The 16,304-nt window shown below is 38.6% G+C and overlaps 1 protein-coding gene across 2 annotated transcripts; it reads left to right on the top strand.

The window, feature by feature from the left end:
• Positions 1–4,944: 4,944 nt before the first annotated feature.
• Positions 4,945–14,745, top strand: LOC103709449 (uncharacterized). Of its 2 annotated transcripts, none has more exons than XM_088704750.2 (12): positions 4,945–5,115; positions 5,324–5,494; positions 5,598–5,653; positions 6,610–6,675; positions 6,792–6,899; positions 8,709–8,775; positions 9,826–9,924; positions 10,674–10,841; positions 11,458–11,559; positions 12,730–12,952; positions 14,155–14,290; positions 14,371–14,745. In XM_088704750.2, exons 1-11 carry the CDS (start codon positions 5,077–5,079, stop codon positions 14,286–14,288), a joined length of 1,233 nt encoding a protein of 410 aa, XP_088560876.1. In that variant the 5' UTR covers positions 4,945–5,076; the 3' UTR covers positions 14,289–14,290; positions 14,371–14,745. The 2 variants fall into 2 exon arrangements, with proteins under 2 accessions (XP_088560876.1, XP_008792994.2); XM_008794772.5 differs by having other exon boundaries at positions 9,840–9,924; positions 10,681–10,841.
• The last annotated feature ends 1,559 nt before the right edge of the window (positions 14,746–16,304 follow it).

A 16,304-nucleotide genomic window follows, 5' to 3' on the forward strand; every position in this document is an offset into this window, starting at 1 on the left:
CTTCACCCAAGTCCTTCATTGAAAACTCCTGGGATAATTGTTTCTTCAGTTTCACAATCTCTCCCATGTTGGCACTTGCCACCAACATATCATCTACATACAGAAGTAGAATGATATATGAGCTTTTCAATCCCTTAAAGTAGCAGCAATGATCACCATTACACCTCTGAAACTCATTCTTCAGCATAAACTGATCAAACTTTAAGTACCACTGACGAGACGCTTGTTTCAACCCGTACAAACTTTTCTGAAGTCGGCACACCCAATCTTTCTTCCCCTTCACTACATATCCTTCTGGCTGCTTCATGTAGATTTCCTCTTCAAGGTCGCCATGTAAAAATGCAGTCTTGATGTCAAGCTGCTCAAGATGTAAGTCTTTGGCTGCCACTATGCTCAACACCATCCGGATAGTAGACATCTTCACAACTGGAGAAAAGATCTCGTCAAAATCAATGCCCTCCTTCTGCTGAAAACCCTTGACAACAAGTCTCGCTTTGAACCTCTCAGAACCATCTGGTTCAAGCTTTAGTCTGTATACCCACTTGTTGTGCAAAGCTCTCTTCCCCTTCGGAAGTGGAACCAAGTCCCACGTCCTGTTGGATGATAGGGAATCCATTTCATCATCCATGGCAAGCTTCCACTTGTCACTGGCTTCGACCTGTAAAGCCTCCTTATAGCTTTCTGGCTCACCACCATCCGTAAGCAACAAGTATTGTAGGGAGTCAGCATACCTAGACGGAGTTTTTCTGTTTCTTTTACCCTTGCGCAAAGCAATCGGGATATCAGCTGGCAGTTCTTCTTCTTGCTGTGCTTCTCCCACTGGCTCAGCAACTTCTTCATCGTCTCGAGACATTGTTTCATCATCCAGCTCTGCATATTCCGATTTTACAGCTTTGTCGCCTTGGCCCGTCTGTTGCTGCAGGTCCTTGTACAGAACCTCTTCATTGAATACAATATTTCTGCTCCTGATGACTTTCCGATCTGTCGCATCCCAGAGTCGGTATCCAAAATCATCACCACCGTACCCAATGAATGTGCACTTCTTTGACTTTGCATCCAGCTTGGTTCGATTGTCTGCAGTATCGAGCACGTAAGAGATGCAACCAAAGGTACGCAAGTGAGATAGTTTCACCTCTTTCCCAGTCCATGCTTCCTCCGGCAGTCCAAGCTCCAATGCAACTGAAGGCCCTCTGTTGATCAGATACACTGCTGTACTGACCGCTTCCGCCCAAAAAATCTTCGGCAACCCCGCATGAAGCCTCATGCATCGTGCCCGCTCGTTGATGGTGCGGTTCATGCGTTCTGCAACGCCATTTTGCTGTGGCGTTCCTGGAACCGTCTTCAGTCTTCGAATTCCAGCTGAGGCACAAAAAACCTCAAACTCATCACTGCAGTATTCGCCCCCATTGTCAGACTTGAGACACTTCAATCTCTGACCTGTCTCATTCTCCACTAAAGCCTTCCACCTCTTGAACTTCTCAAATACATCGGATTTGTGCTTCAAGAAGTAGACCCATAGCTTTCGGGTAGCATCATCGATGAACGTGACATAGTACCTTGCTCCTGCATGAGAAGCCACTTGAGTTGGTCCCCACACGTCAGTATGTACGAGTTCCAACTTAGAATTTTTCTTGGTACTACCTCCTTTTGAAAAACTGACCTTCTTCTGCTTTGATAGTACACAATCTTCACAGAATTTCAAATCCACAGATTTTAGATCTCCCAGTTTTCCTTTAGTCATCATCACCTTCATCCCTTTCTGACTCATGTGGCCAAGTCTCATGTGCCATGTCCTTGCATCAACAGTCGGATTTGCAGTACTGACGGTGGAATCAGTATCAGCTGTCATGTATAGTGTTCCTGACCTTGCACCTCGAGCAATCACCAAGGCTCCCTTAGTGATCTTCCAAGCATCATCATTGAAGGTGGTCACAAACCCCAAATCCGACAACTGACTTACCGAAATCAGATTTCGAGCCAGTTTGGGTACATGTCGCACATCTTTCAGAGTTAAAGTCATCCCACTTGATGTCTTTATCTGAGCATCTCCCTTCCCTACGATGTTGCAACTGTTTCCATCACCAAGATACACCTTGCCGTGATCACCTGCAACATAGTTTGAGATGATTGCCTTGTTTCCAGTAGCATGGAACAAGGCACCTGAGTCGACTATCCACGACTCCGGATGAATATCACAGGAAAGTATCAGGGCATCATCTTCACTTGCAGTTTCGGCTAAATTAGCACTTGCTTTAGTGTCAGAACCACCATTGTTCTTCGACACTTTGCAGTATTTTCTCAAGTGACCCTTCTGCCCACAATTCCAGCACTTTCCAAGAGGTCTAGACTTGTTTCTAGACTTGGATCGTCCACCCCTATTTCTGTCTCCCTTCTTTGAAGTCCTTCCACGTTCTTCAAAAGCCAGCGCGTTCCCAGATGAACTTGCTGATGGATCCAGGGTTTTCCTTCGAGCCTCTTCACTCAGAATAAGAGCTACCACTTCATCAAACCTCGCTGTAGTCTTTCCCGAAGAATTACTAACAGCCGTGATAAAGCCTTCCCAACTTTCAGGCATCTGACCTAGAAGAGCCCACGCCTTCACCTCATCAGTGAACGTGATCTTCACAGATTCCAATTGGGCACATAGGGTATTGAATTCACTCAAATGTGAATGAACACTCCCACTGTCTCTCATCTTCAAAGTGAATAATCGTCGAATCAGGAATACCTTGTTCGCTCCTGTTGGCTCATCATACATGGAAGCCAGTGTGTCCATCAAATCTTTTGCAGTCTTTACTTTGGATATATTGGCGAGGATCTCCGATGCCAAGGACAAACGGATAGCGGCGAGCGCCTTCTTATCAAAACGCTCCCACTTCTCCGACGGCATGTCTGTCGGCTTCGCTTCTTCTCCGCCCAGTGGTAGATCCAGATCCTTTGAGAGCAAGTAATCTTCCATCTGCATCTTCCACACACCAAAGTTCTGTCCGTTGAATTTCTCTATCCTCAATCTTCCTTCGTCAGCCATTGGAACACAGGGAACGTTGCTCTGATACCAGTTGTTGCGAGATGCTTGAAAGCACTCACCCTTCGATCGTACTATTCCCTTTCTGGATCCAAACTGCGGAAAGACGAATCGAGAAGAAGAAGAAGTAGAGAATAAAATCAAACAATCACAAAGACAACAATTTTACGTGGTTCACCCCAATACGGGTTACGTCCACGGAGGCCACACGCACAGATTCAATATATTCAGCAAGGGTTACAATGATCTCTCTTCCTGTTGGAGATTGCACACCTAGGGCTTACAAGAGAGATAGGACTCCAAAAGAAACTCACTACGGCCGCTCTCATCTCACCTAGGGTTCACCAAAAAACCCTATTTATAGGTTTTCAACACATAAGGAAACTTCCCTACGAAAAACCCTAAGTCAAAAAACCCATCTTGCCATCGTTTCAATCAATCCCGTGATCAGGAGTCGACTCCTCACTTTCAGGGGTCGACTCCTGATAAGTTCGAGTCGACTCGGACATCCTCGGGTCGACTCCAAGTATCAGCACCGAAACTAGCACGTTCTGTCTTTCTGAGAGAGTCGACTCCTGCAGGGCTGGAGTCGACTCCTGCAGGGCTGGAGTCGACTCCTGCAGGACTGGAGTCGACTCCTGCAAGCAACCCAGAAAACTGCTCTCTGTTTCTTCACTGTGGCAGATGCGAGTCGACCCTCTCATCCCTGGGGTCGACTCAAGCTTCATAGGAGTCGACTCCAGCTCTGCAGGAGTCGACTCCATTCAGTTGGCACAGACTTTTTCAAGCAAACTTGAGCCGAATTCAATTTGCAGTCGTTTCGAGTTTCGAGGCACATTTTTCTCAACAGAATTAGAGAGAATATAAAGAGAGATAATGTTGCCAGTTGAGACCAAACCTCTTTAGCCAGCCAGCAACCAGATATAACATGCTGGACCTCTTCCACCTTTTTTTTTTTTCTTTTTTTTCTTTTTTTTTTTTTTTGCTAAAATGGATCATTTAGGCAGTACGGATATGGATACATCCAAAAAAGTCGAAAAATAATAGATCTCGGGGCGCACTAGGCAACTCTCTTTTCCCAACCCAAAGAGTATCTTCAGAGTAGTTTGCCGCATATGAGGCCATCCAATCCACAGCTCCATTAGCCTTTCTATATACGTGTTTTGCTTGGAAGACCACCTCGTCATAGACCATGGACCAAATATCTTTAAGCAACAGGACCGCTGGCCGTCGCTGAATCATCCTCAAGAAGAACAGCTCTAGCCTGCAGCACTCACCAAGCGTAACCCAACCCATCATCTTCCACCTCTTCGGAACAAAGACCGCAAGTAGGAGATGGTGCTGCACGAGGATGCTCTCTCATGGGAACCTGCCTTAGTACGAGAACGGAAGAGTTTCACACAAGCTGATACCTTGGCCAGCCAGATCGAAGAGAGAGAGAGCCGAATCATTCGGAACTCGATCTTATTGATGAATGATTGAATAAGTTTCTTTGACAGGACTCTAAATACTCCCATTCCTTCCCCAGACTAATAATCTATCAGGAAGAAATGTGAGACACCAAGTCAGAATAAAAAAATTCTGCAGCATTCTCCATCATCTATATTCAGAGACAAAATGAGATACGAATGCATCGCCAGAAATGATCACATCGAGATGTAGCCATGCCTCAAAATACATTAGAGTTATTTACACCAGAAATCCCCGGGATTCGTAGAACTCGCCAATCACCTCTTAACACATGGCAAACGAGTCGAGACCGGCCTTTTCCTCCACCTCGGTCTCGGTGGGCCGTAGCGTTAGCGCTGTTGTCAGGAGATTCTCCACGAACCACGATTGTCTTTTAATAGTAAGTCACCCTTTATGGTCGCACGGGTGGGTCCCGCTCTGTGGGTATAGCTGGCTGCCTGGCTCGCTCCTTGTCTCTGTGCTCCGTATGCGTCGTCTCTCCGCTCTTGGAGAGGGAGGGATACCGGAAGCGGAGAGAGAGATACATCGAGAGATCTATTGGCGGCCTCCGTCGCCCTCTCCGTGGCGGCCTCCGAGGAGTGATGGGGGACGAACCGTTGCCCACCCGCTGGACGTTCGAGGTGAAGCCGAATCCTCCAATCCCTTGCTTCTCTTTGCTTTCCCTCTCTTTCGATCTGATCGCGAATCCTTCGGACTGCTTTTGGTTTGCTTTCCGGCTCGGTTTCGATCTTTTTCTCCCTTTAGGGTGGATGGCTTGCTTTCTATTTCTCTTGTGTTCTCTGATTTTGCTTTATTTTCGCGGTTTTTGGCCTTTTTGGTTGATTTTAGGATTTCAAGCTATATTATGATGTGAGGTTTGGAAGAAAGGAGGAACCGAAGGAAGAGGTTACGGATTCAAGCTTCAATGTTAATGGGAGTCATGCAAATGGAGTGATGAATGCCGGTGGGAGCGTAAAGAAATCGTCCGACCTGGCCGTATACGAGCAGTTTGAGCGGCAGGTTGACTTCGTCTTGCCGTGACTTGACTTCTTTTAGATGTCCAGTTGCTTTATTGCATGCATATATTGGCATCAGGATTATGACATTTGATTCTTAATTTCAGAAGGCAAAAATGGAACCACGCCTGGGAGCTATTTCAGACAGGGCCGATGAAATGCTGTAAGAATTTTAGTGGTAGTATGTCGCATCAATGTAGAAATATGCATTATGGTGTGTTAATAGCATGACTTTCTTCTAGTATTGATGAAGCTATGTTTAATAGCCAAGTAATCTTGATTCGGTTTATTGTCGCTTTGACAGGGGGACAGGTTTCTATTGTTTTCATTCTTGTACTTCTATAACAATGGTTCATTATGGTGCGGGAATTTGACTGATGGTTAACTTGATATAAAAGCACTTATTTTCTTGTAATATTATGGAAAAGGTGGAGAGTTGAACGGTCGGTTAACAAGTAATCATAAAACGCATGTCAAACCACGAACTGGACCCAAATTGAATACTCATGGATCTTAGGGCGTCCTCTTGTTGATGTTCAAAAGAACAAGTGAAGAGCACTTCCCAAATCCGGCGTGCATATGGCAAGTAACATAAGTATTAGAAAACTTCTCTAATCAAATGGAAAATCACAGCTATCCTGTCATTCTTTCACATGCATCAAACAAGCTCAATTCCAGTTACTGAAATTAAAATGTCAAAACCCAAAACCGAAGCTATATAAAATGGTTAACTTGATGCTAGATAAACCTGATCACCATCATAAGATGAAAAAGAGTCCAACTAAGAAAAAGGAAATCCTGTTATCCATCTCACATCGCTTGCTTATGCCACTACAACTATGTATGTTCGATAATTTAGGAATGACTTTTACCTGAGAAGCATCTAGAGCACCTTCACATTGTATCAGTTTGTTGTTTACCTTTCCCCTGTGTCTTTTTGTATATGTTATTTTCCTTCCGAAATGTCATTGCATTCTTCTTTACATTTAATTTTCATCCCATAATGACATTTGCGTACTCATATTAAGTTGACCTGTTAATTCTTAGATACCGCAAACGGGATGTTAACACTGCATCATGTTTACAAAACTTAAAGCTATCAAAACTGTGCTTTTGCAGGCATAGACCTCTGCTTCCTCCTCTTGAATCTGCAGAAATGCGTACCCTGGCGGAGACACTATGCCGGTAATTTTGGATGATGAGAATGTTCCCAGAATGGCAATTTCTAAAAATAAAGAATATATTCTTATTTTCCAAAACATCCTCTTACAAAATATTGTTTTTATAACATTTTCCTTCAGAGACATCATTCATGGGAGTCCAGACGTTAAGTGGGAAAGCATTAAAGGACTAGAGAATGCAAAACGACTTCTTAAAGAAGCAGTTGTTATGCCCATCAAATATCCCAAGTAGGTGGACAAATTTACTGAATATATATATATATATATATATATATATATATATATATATATATATATATATATATATATATATATATTAATTATATGTTTCCTATTCTTTGTTAGTGAAAAGCTAGTAGTACAATAGTGTTTGGTATGCTATTGAAGATTATGTAGTTGATGTAATTGGTCGGCTAAGTGAAATGAGATTATCTTGCTAGCTATCTAATCTTGCTCATTTCGTAATTTTTGTATGCTTGCTGATCTCTTTGTTTCGCATAACATTGCATTAGTTCCAAAATTCAGAGATCATATTTCAGTTTCATCCATGGGACTATTTCAATTCGGGGATTCAGATGTGAAATAAAATAACTTGATTAAAACAAGGAATAAAATTTGCAAGAAGGGTTACTGATTAAAAAGTGTTATCCCTACAGAAACCATATGGTGCTTTAGAATAGACTTGTAAAAATCGACATAAGAACATCTAAGGTTGCTCCTATGAAGGAGGGAAAACTAGTTTGACAATTCATTTCTTGTAGAATTTAAAGGTAAGCAATGCACATATAAGAACTTAATGGGGCAACACTGAAATTGTCCATAAGGAATGGCAAGGAAAAACTGTTTTAGAAGATTTTCATTTCAAAACCTGAGGCCAAAAGATCAAATTTGTAGCTAATGACATTTTTCTGACCTGTTGGACTTCTACTGAAGTCTACAAGCCTGGGAAGAGATGGAGAGATTAGGAAAGTTGGCGATGTTTATTTCAGAACTTACAGAATGTGGATTGCACTTTAGATTGATGTGTAGGAAAACCATAGTTAGGTGAGTGTCTTGCATGGCACTATCTAACTAGGATTAGGGAAGCGGAGATGGCTTTGCAAATGACACGAGGTTGAAAGCACTAGAGCCAAATGAATGAAGAAGTGGTATAAATATCATTCTAGATAAATGCGATACTCAAACTTGTACAACTATGATGATATGAAACTTGGGATCCGCACTAGGAAGTGTGTTAGAGGGCAGATGGAAAGGATTAAGAAAGATGGCATCAATTGAAGAAATATAGGTTTTATACAAAAGAGAGGAAATTTATACGTGGTAATTGTTACTTGGAGAAAGCATATGGTAGAGTTTTGTGGTGTATAATTTGTTGAACACTATTTAAATTGTTATGGATGCATATGGAGTGGTTACCGGAGTTGGAGAAGTGGTTTTGGAAAGGTCAGGCCCCAAGCCTGTATCCTTACATCATATAATGTGGAGTTGAGAATAATGTCCAAGAAATATGGCCATGGTTTTCTTATTCTTAAATTTATGCTATAATTCTAATTGGTGAGATGAGAATTGGGTCAAGCTATGTATAACAAAGTCTTAATTAGTACGAAAATACTAAGGATATGGAATATTATTTTTATTGAAACAGAAGGAAAATAAACTCAAAGTTAGAGTTGATGACCAAGAGATGCTTGTGCGATCATTTTGTTATTTTGCAACCTTAGTTACTACAACTACGTTAGGTGCGTGCATGGGAAGTGGGTCTCAGACAAAAAAAATAATAACAAGAAAATACTTAGGAAGTGGGTGCAAAGATGAGTTTTCGAGGAGATTCGGAAGTGGGTGTACCATTCTAAGTGGAAGATTCCTACTACTAAGTTTGGAACTACTATATAAAAGAATGTAGAGACCAAAATGTATTTCTAGTCGACTCATAGAAAGAGACATTTTGTAGAGAAGTGTGTCTAGAATGTTATGTAAATGACCAAAAATTTTGAAGCTTAAATTTGTCAAAATGTGTTCCTGATACGTTTTCTCCAGGTACTTCACTGGTCTTCTATCGCCTTGGAAAGGTATTTTGCTTTTCGGCCCTCCAGGAACAGGGAAGGTTTGTATTTGATAATATATTATCTTTTTCATATTTTCCTTCTTTTCATTGTTCAATATATATCTTAGCAATTTATATTATGCACTTGTTGGTTTATGGTATCTCTTCAAACTCCATTGGTAATTTATGTGATCCCCCCCCCCCCCCCCCCCCAAAAAAAAAAAAGTTGACAGGTCTTCATTTTGCCCAGTGTTATCTTTTATTTGCACATTTTGTTGATCTTATGTGAACTATATGGCCCTATGCAAACACCCAAGTAGTTAACGTGTAATTGCTCCTTTTTAGTTCATCATGCTGACATCATGCGTAACATCATGCATGGGAAATCCATTTTGGAAATCCTACGACTTTTCTAACTGTTATTACATCTTTTTATGGACTTATCAAGGCTGCTCATCTGATGGGCAAACAACTGCATGGTCCGAATATTTGCTATTAGTCAATCAGCTGTGTTATTCAGATATTGTCCGTGGTACATGTGGTAGCTAACTTGAAATTACTCCCTGTTTAGTCTGTTCAGCTGACATCCTGTGCATCATCATGCATGCAGAATCCACTTTAATCAGTCTTATTGAATTTCTACATAGATTCCAGCAAGGCTGCTTATTCACTAGGCAAACAACTCTGATCGAGCTATTAGTTATTACCATGAGCTAATCTGATGTGTTACTACGATATCTCCTTTATTTGAATTTTAGCTAAATGAACAGATGATTGGTGTGGATACTGTGTCATGTTTTTCTCTGAGATAAAATTGTTGAATATCTGTGGGATTCTATACATGAATGCCACTGGTTTTGTTGTGATACTATATCTATTGATGCCACAACCAGTAAGGAATAGAATCAGTTTTCCATGTTTTTTCTTTCAAAAAAACAGAAAAGAAAAAGAAAATGATGTCCATCTGCATAGCTGTGATCAGTTTCTTTCTTCTAGTACATGGGATGCTTCCTGATTCTCCTATAAAAAAAAAGGATATGAGATTATCTCTATTATTTTCTTTTTTGCAATAAATCAAATACCGCCTTTATATTCTCTATGTCTTATTAGTTTCAACAATCCAGACAATGCTTGCAAAAGCTGTGGCTACCGAATGCAAGACTACGTTTTTCAATATTTCAGCATCATCAATTGTCAGCAAATGGCGTGGTATGTTCAAATTTGGCCTATTCTATAATAATCTCTCTTCTTTTTTCACATTTTTGCTCTTATTGTGTTGCATTTTTATGGCTTTTTTGCTCTCACATGAATATTTTTGTTGGCGTGTAGCAAAAGATTGTTATGATTGGTCATCCCGTCAATCTCTTTTATGAACAATTATCATTTAGTTTTAGTTGTACCAGTCTTGGATTTTTTTATATCTTGGATAGCAATTGACAATTTGTTGGTGTGGAGGGATTAAACTTAAAATGATGCTTTTTCTTCAAACATAGAAATCTTAACTTTGTCTTCAGTTACAGTGAAACTATATTTAGTCGCACTGTACTGTGTTCTGAACACCACTTCTGAAGTTCCATTATTTCCTTGTACATAAGGATCTTATGTCTCATATGAGCAATATTTGTCAAACCTCATTGACGAAATGTACTTATTTTGCCTAGAGACCTTGAGTTCCCTTCTGTCTACAGATTGTTGTACAAATAATGGGAAATACGGAAATAACAAAGACCTGTAATCCATTGTATGGCACTTTTATATAGCCTTTCAATAAATTGGTATTCCGTTTATTTGGATGTTATAATGCATTGTATCAAAGAACCACCTTCTCTGTTCTCTATTTTTGATAATAATATAAGCCAGAATTATTTACAGATATAACATGGTATGAATTTTTTCTTTATGGTCAGATGTCAAGTTAATGATGTGCAAGTTTGCAATCCTTTGTATTTTTTTGTAAGAATGCAGGTGATTCAGAAAAGCTAGTGAAAGTTTTATTTGAGCTTGCCAGGCACCACGCACCATCAACAATATTTCTTGATGAGATTGATGCAATCATTAGTCAACGTGGTGAAGCACGTAGTGAGCATGAAGCGAGTCGACGTTTAAAAACTGAGCTACTTATACAGGTAGTCTTGCATGTTGTCTCAAGGTGTTTAACTTTTGTGGGGATACGTATCTTAAAACATGTCTATATTTACAGTTTTCAATTAAAAGAAAGCTGTGGGCTTCAGCCTTTCCCTTCCATCAAAAATAAAGTAAAATAAAATAAAATAAAGCTTGTTGCAAGCGAGTATATAGTGACTTACTTCCACAGGCCAAGTCTACTGTCCTTAAGTTTTAGGAATACAGAATGTGATCTTTGGATAAGAAGGTTAATACTAAGAGGACATTGAATTCTCTCTGGAGGCTGGAGGGATTCCTTCACGTCAGTAGTACATGACCCTTCATTTGTCCACTTCATCAAGAAAAATGCAGTCTTGGAAGGCTCCATTTGCTTCTGTATGGGGGATCTTGCTCTATATGTTGTTTGTGAGACATTGTAGTGGATCTTTCATGTCCATTGGCTTCTATGGAAAAGACCATATCTGTCAGTTAATGTTATCTGTCATATTTGAAAGACCACATCTTGTGACACAAAGACCATATCTTGTGACACCCATCTCATTTTTGATTCCCACAGCTAATGAACTTAACCCATCCAAATTTTCTTACAATTCTTTTTCTTTTGCACTTTTGTTGCAGATGGATGGTTTGACAAAGACAGATGAGCTTGTATTTGTTTTAACAGCAACAAATCTGCCTTGGGAACTAGATGCAGCTATGCTCCGGCGTCTTGAGAAGCGGGTATCCTTTGAATTCATTATTCTACATGATTGGAGTGATAATCAAGAAATAACTATAATGTGTTGGAATCACTGTGCTTCTAAAATATGACTGGAGTGCCCCCTGGTTTCTAAACTTTAGTACTCAAACATGGATATTTGATATGGCTGGCTATAACAAGATACAATGCTTCTTCTTTAGGAAAAAAGCATACAAAGCATTAGCATTTGTTCCAGAACTGTAATAACACGACTCCGCTAAAAATTTGGACTTTTGAGTTCTCATAGTTGTAGAGATACAGCGAAGTATCATCATATATGGATGCCCTTAAGGGCCTGTTTGGTTGCCAGGTATAGGAGTTGGAAAACATCTGCTTTGCAGAAAGTTCATAAGATGCTGAAAAATGTTTATTATATACAGAAAAGTGAGCCTTTTTTTTTCCGAATAAAAAAGAATCAGAAAACAAGTGTGAGATCAACTTTTCCTTCTGTAAATCACCACAGTTACCATCAAACAAACGATAGCAAAGCTGCATTTTCTGTTTCGAAGAAAAGGATCCCCTCCCCTTTCATACATTTTGTTACAAACAAACACACCCTAAAGCCAGATAATTATTCATTTCTTATATAACATCTGTCTTGATGATTAATCTGAGGTCATTCATAAAATCATGCATGGATTTGCATTGCTGTCGTCACCATCCAAGTATATTCACCATGGAACTGGTTCTGGTTTTTAACTCTTAGTCAAAAATGAGTAATATACCTGTGAATGATGGATAATACTTTGAAGATGCAGTTTCATTGTGAGAACAAATTTTGGAAAAGACGGATTCCCAAGTAAACATATGCCTTTGAATGATGAAAAAATTATAAATCAAATTTCTAAACATTGGATAGAAACAACTTATGAGCTTTCATCCATTTTCTGATTTGCTGGATACTTTAGGGGTGGATATTATGCTCAGGATTCTATGACACTTCTGCTTCTTTAAGATTCTGAATTTCCGGGGTTAATAGAGAAATAGGCAAATAAGAAAATACCTGATCTATTAGCTGATTGGCTTAATCTGCTTCCAAAAATTTTCTTGTTGGTTTTCTGAGTTTTGGAGAATGGAATTGACTATTTACTCTTGGCATAGATTCTAGTTACTATTATAGTCTAAGGTTCTCTTTAACTTTGTTCAATCAGATTCTTGTACCTCTTCCAGAACCAGAAGCAAGGCGAGCAATGTTTGACGAGCTTTTGCCATCAGTCCCTGGAGGAGCAGAAATTCCTTATGATATTCTGGTGGAAAGGACAGAAGGCTATTCAGGCTCAGATATTCGTTTAGTATGCAAAGAGGCAGCCATGCAGCCGCTGAGACGATTAATGACACTTCTAGAAAGTAGACAAGAACAGGTGCCTGAGGATGGTGAGTATAGTTGATGATTCTTATGGAGCTTGTAAAAATTGTAATAGTATTTGTAACCGGCAAACGAAACGTGAATGCCAGATAAGTGGATTAAAATAATATAAAGGTTAGCTTGATAGAAACTAATCATGCTACTAGAAAACATGAATACCTGACTTTGTTTTTAAACTTTTCCATTCATAGAGACTTCCATCAGACCATAACTTGCTATCCTTGTATACTCAAGGAGGAATGTAAGACAAAACTCAAAGTAAGATGCCTTTCTGGCTCCATATTGGTAGGTAGGTCAGGTGAGCTAACTGAACCATTAGGAAGAGGTCATTTGTTTTGACAGTGCAAGACATGAAAAGCACAATAGGTAAAAAGAGAAGAAGAAAGGAAACATGGAATGCACCATTGTATAGCATGTGTGGGTGGGTGGGTGAAAGAGAGAGAGAGAGAGGGAAAGAGAGAACATTACCTGGTACAAACTTAATTGAGTTAATTCTGTGATTTAATTTCTTGCATTTTAGTGGTAACTTCCTGAGTGCCATTTAGGCATTGTTACAGCACAAAACATGAAGAGCATGGTGATGATTATGAGAAAAAAAAAATGAAGAATATGAGGTGAATCTACCACAATAAACTTACATAAGTTAAAATTCCCAACGTTTTCACTAGATCTAACATTGGCTGTGGACAATCTCTAGTTTGGACCATATATATATGAAATGACTCCTATTATAACTTAAAAACATTTTTACATACAGTATAATTTTAAAAAATGGAATAGTTTTGCCTGCAGTTAGAACTGAAATCTGCACCAAAAGTGTGCAGATATGAAATGGCTTGCATCTTAGTCCTCAAGAGATTATTTGAATATCTCTATAATGTGATTTGTTGGTGTCAAAATGTGGCTTTGTGATGTTTGCCAATATATTTTATATCTCATTTAACTCTGTTGTCAGTTTGTACACCAGGCTTTCCCTCCTGGAAAGTACTTAGACTTTGTTATCTCGTGAAAGTTCAGTTGCATTACTAGATCAAATCTGTTTACCATCCAAAAGGAACCCAATTAGTTACTGAAGCACCAAATAGGGTGGCTTACTAGCTTAAACAGAACTCAATCCTTTGAAACTGAAATGGTGCGGATCAAAGTTCAGTTTTGGTTAATTTTTACCTCATGCCGAGATACCATAGCTGACTCGAATTATGGCCTGCAGAGTTGCCAGAAGTTGGTCCAGTGAAACCTGAGGATATGGAGCTGGCTCTGAAAAATACAAGACCATCAGCTCATCTACATGCTCATCGCTATGAAAAATTCAATCAGGATTATGGCAGCCAAATTCTTGTTTAAAGGTCAACTCATACTATGCTGTAGTTGGATTATGTTATTTCTTTTTCAGGATCAGGGTCACTGACATCATCTTCCTCACCAGGAGTTCTTAATATGGCTTCATTCAGAAAACCATGATTGATTTGGAGCACTTCACCACATCATGGAATTTAACATAAGTAGAGGATCACCTAATCATTGCAAATTAGCTACTATTTTATTCTGCAACTGCCCAAGAGGGAGACATCAATGGTTGGACGCATCAACTGCCCTTAGTCAAAAGTGTAGTACATTTATAACTTAATGTGCTAAAAGCTAGTTACAGCTTCCATTGATCTTTTCTTTAGACTGATGGTGAGAAATTATTTTATTATAGAATATATTTAGCTAGTAGCATTTCCATTATGTTTCTGGTTCATGTACAATTATACTGCTCAGAACATTGAATCAAACAATCCAAGCTCGATTGTTCAGTGTACTTCCCCAGAAAGTATTATGTTAGAGCAGTTATCTTGCAGGGCTGGATTACTCTTCTCAAACATTAAGCACTGTTAGCTGCCATTATTAACAATGGAGCTAACTTATCGTCAAACTTTCTGTCAATTCTTAATTTTTACCTTGGTAACATGATTTTCTGATTTTTTTTTGGTAAACTAACTAATCAGCTATCCCATCATTTACAATTATATACAAATTCCATGATCTATGTTCAAGTTATTTATAACAGTGCTGTACAATGTCGTCGATGACATTTTTTTTCCTATGTTTATTGTAGTTACTTCTTCAATGCTTCTTTTCACTTGAATAGGTGTACATCTTTTCAAATAGTCTGTCATCCTTCTATTTAGATTTTTCCCTAATTCATATATATCTGATTTCTTTCTAAACTTCTTGCAAATTATTGGAATTTCTTTTTCTAAAATTCTGAATGTTCAGCTCTGGCCAAGTTTAGATCTATCCAATTAGATATCAAATGTTGTACAATTAGCAACAATCTTATCCATGCGGCATGTTTTAGGTGATTTAAAAACAATATATTAATACAAAATTCAATAATCTTCTCATACAGATTCTGTGGCAGCTGTAGTACATAGGCAAAGGGCATTTTTCAAATAGTTGTTGCTAGGGCTGAAAGCGGATAAGATTCGTTTTTGTATCTGATTTGAGTCGGATTCGGATACTGTTTTTTTGGTTTGATCAGATCGGGATCGAATTTAGATAGTCATTTCAAAAATTTTTCAAATACAAATATGAATATGGATACATTCGGATATTCATATGACAAAAGAACTAGTTAAGTGATTAACCAAATCTAAATTAAAAAAAAATCCGAATATCGAATGGCCGTCACTTAAGATAGTAATTCGAGTATAGAATGCTCAATTCGAAAAAAATCTTTTGAATCATGTTTTTAAGTAAATCTTTTCCTTATGATCATATTTTTGTTGCTAGTTTTCATTATTAAATTTTTCTTCAAAACATGATTAATATCTACCAAAAATTTGAATTTATCTCCATATTTGAATAAAAAATTATAAATATATTTAATATTGAATCTATATCCGTATTTGTTTATAATAAATATAAATATACTTAATATCTAATTCATATCTATATCTATTTAAAACAAATATAAATATTAATTTTAATATTTATTTAATATTTATAGATATAAATATAGATATATCAATATTCGATTCATATTTGATCTGTTTTCACCAAATCAAATGCAACAAATAACAGCTTCACTTCTATTTGCTCAGAGGAAGTTCTTCAAGGCATTCCTACCACTTAGATCATCTCAATTATAGCGTTGCTTTGAGTTTACCTCAAGAATCGGCAAAAGCTTCAGCAACCCTTAGACTTGTGTTCTCTCGAAAATTCCTTGCATCCGTTTAAGAAGAATCGATCACCTCATATTTATCATTCATCCAGATAATCCAAAACCGTCCTGAAGGTTTATGATATGCCCAGACATATCATATGCTTTTTTTCCTAGTGTGCCATGCCCAGACATACTCCAGTATTATAGCACTC

Source organism: Phoenix dactylifera, chromosome 9 (assembly GCF_051530095.1).
Source record: "Phoenix dactylifera cultivar Ajwa chromosome 9, Ajwa_hap1_PhDact_Kaust_v1.1, whole genome shotgun sequence".
NCBI classification, from domain to species: Eukaryota; Viridiplantae; Streptophyta; class Magnoliopsida; order Arecales; family Arecaceae; genus Phoenix; species Phoenix dactylifera.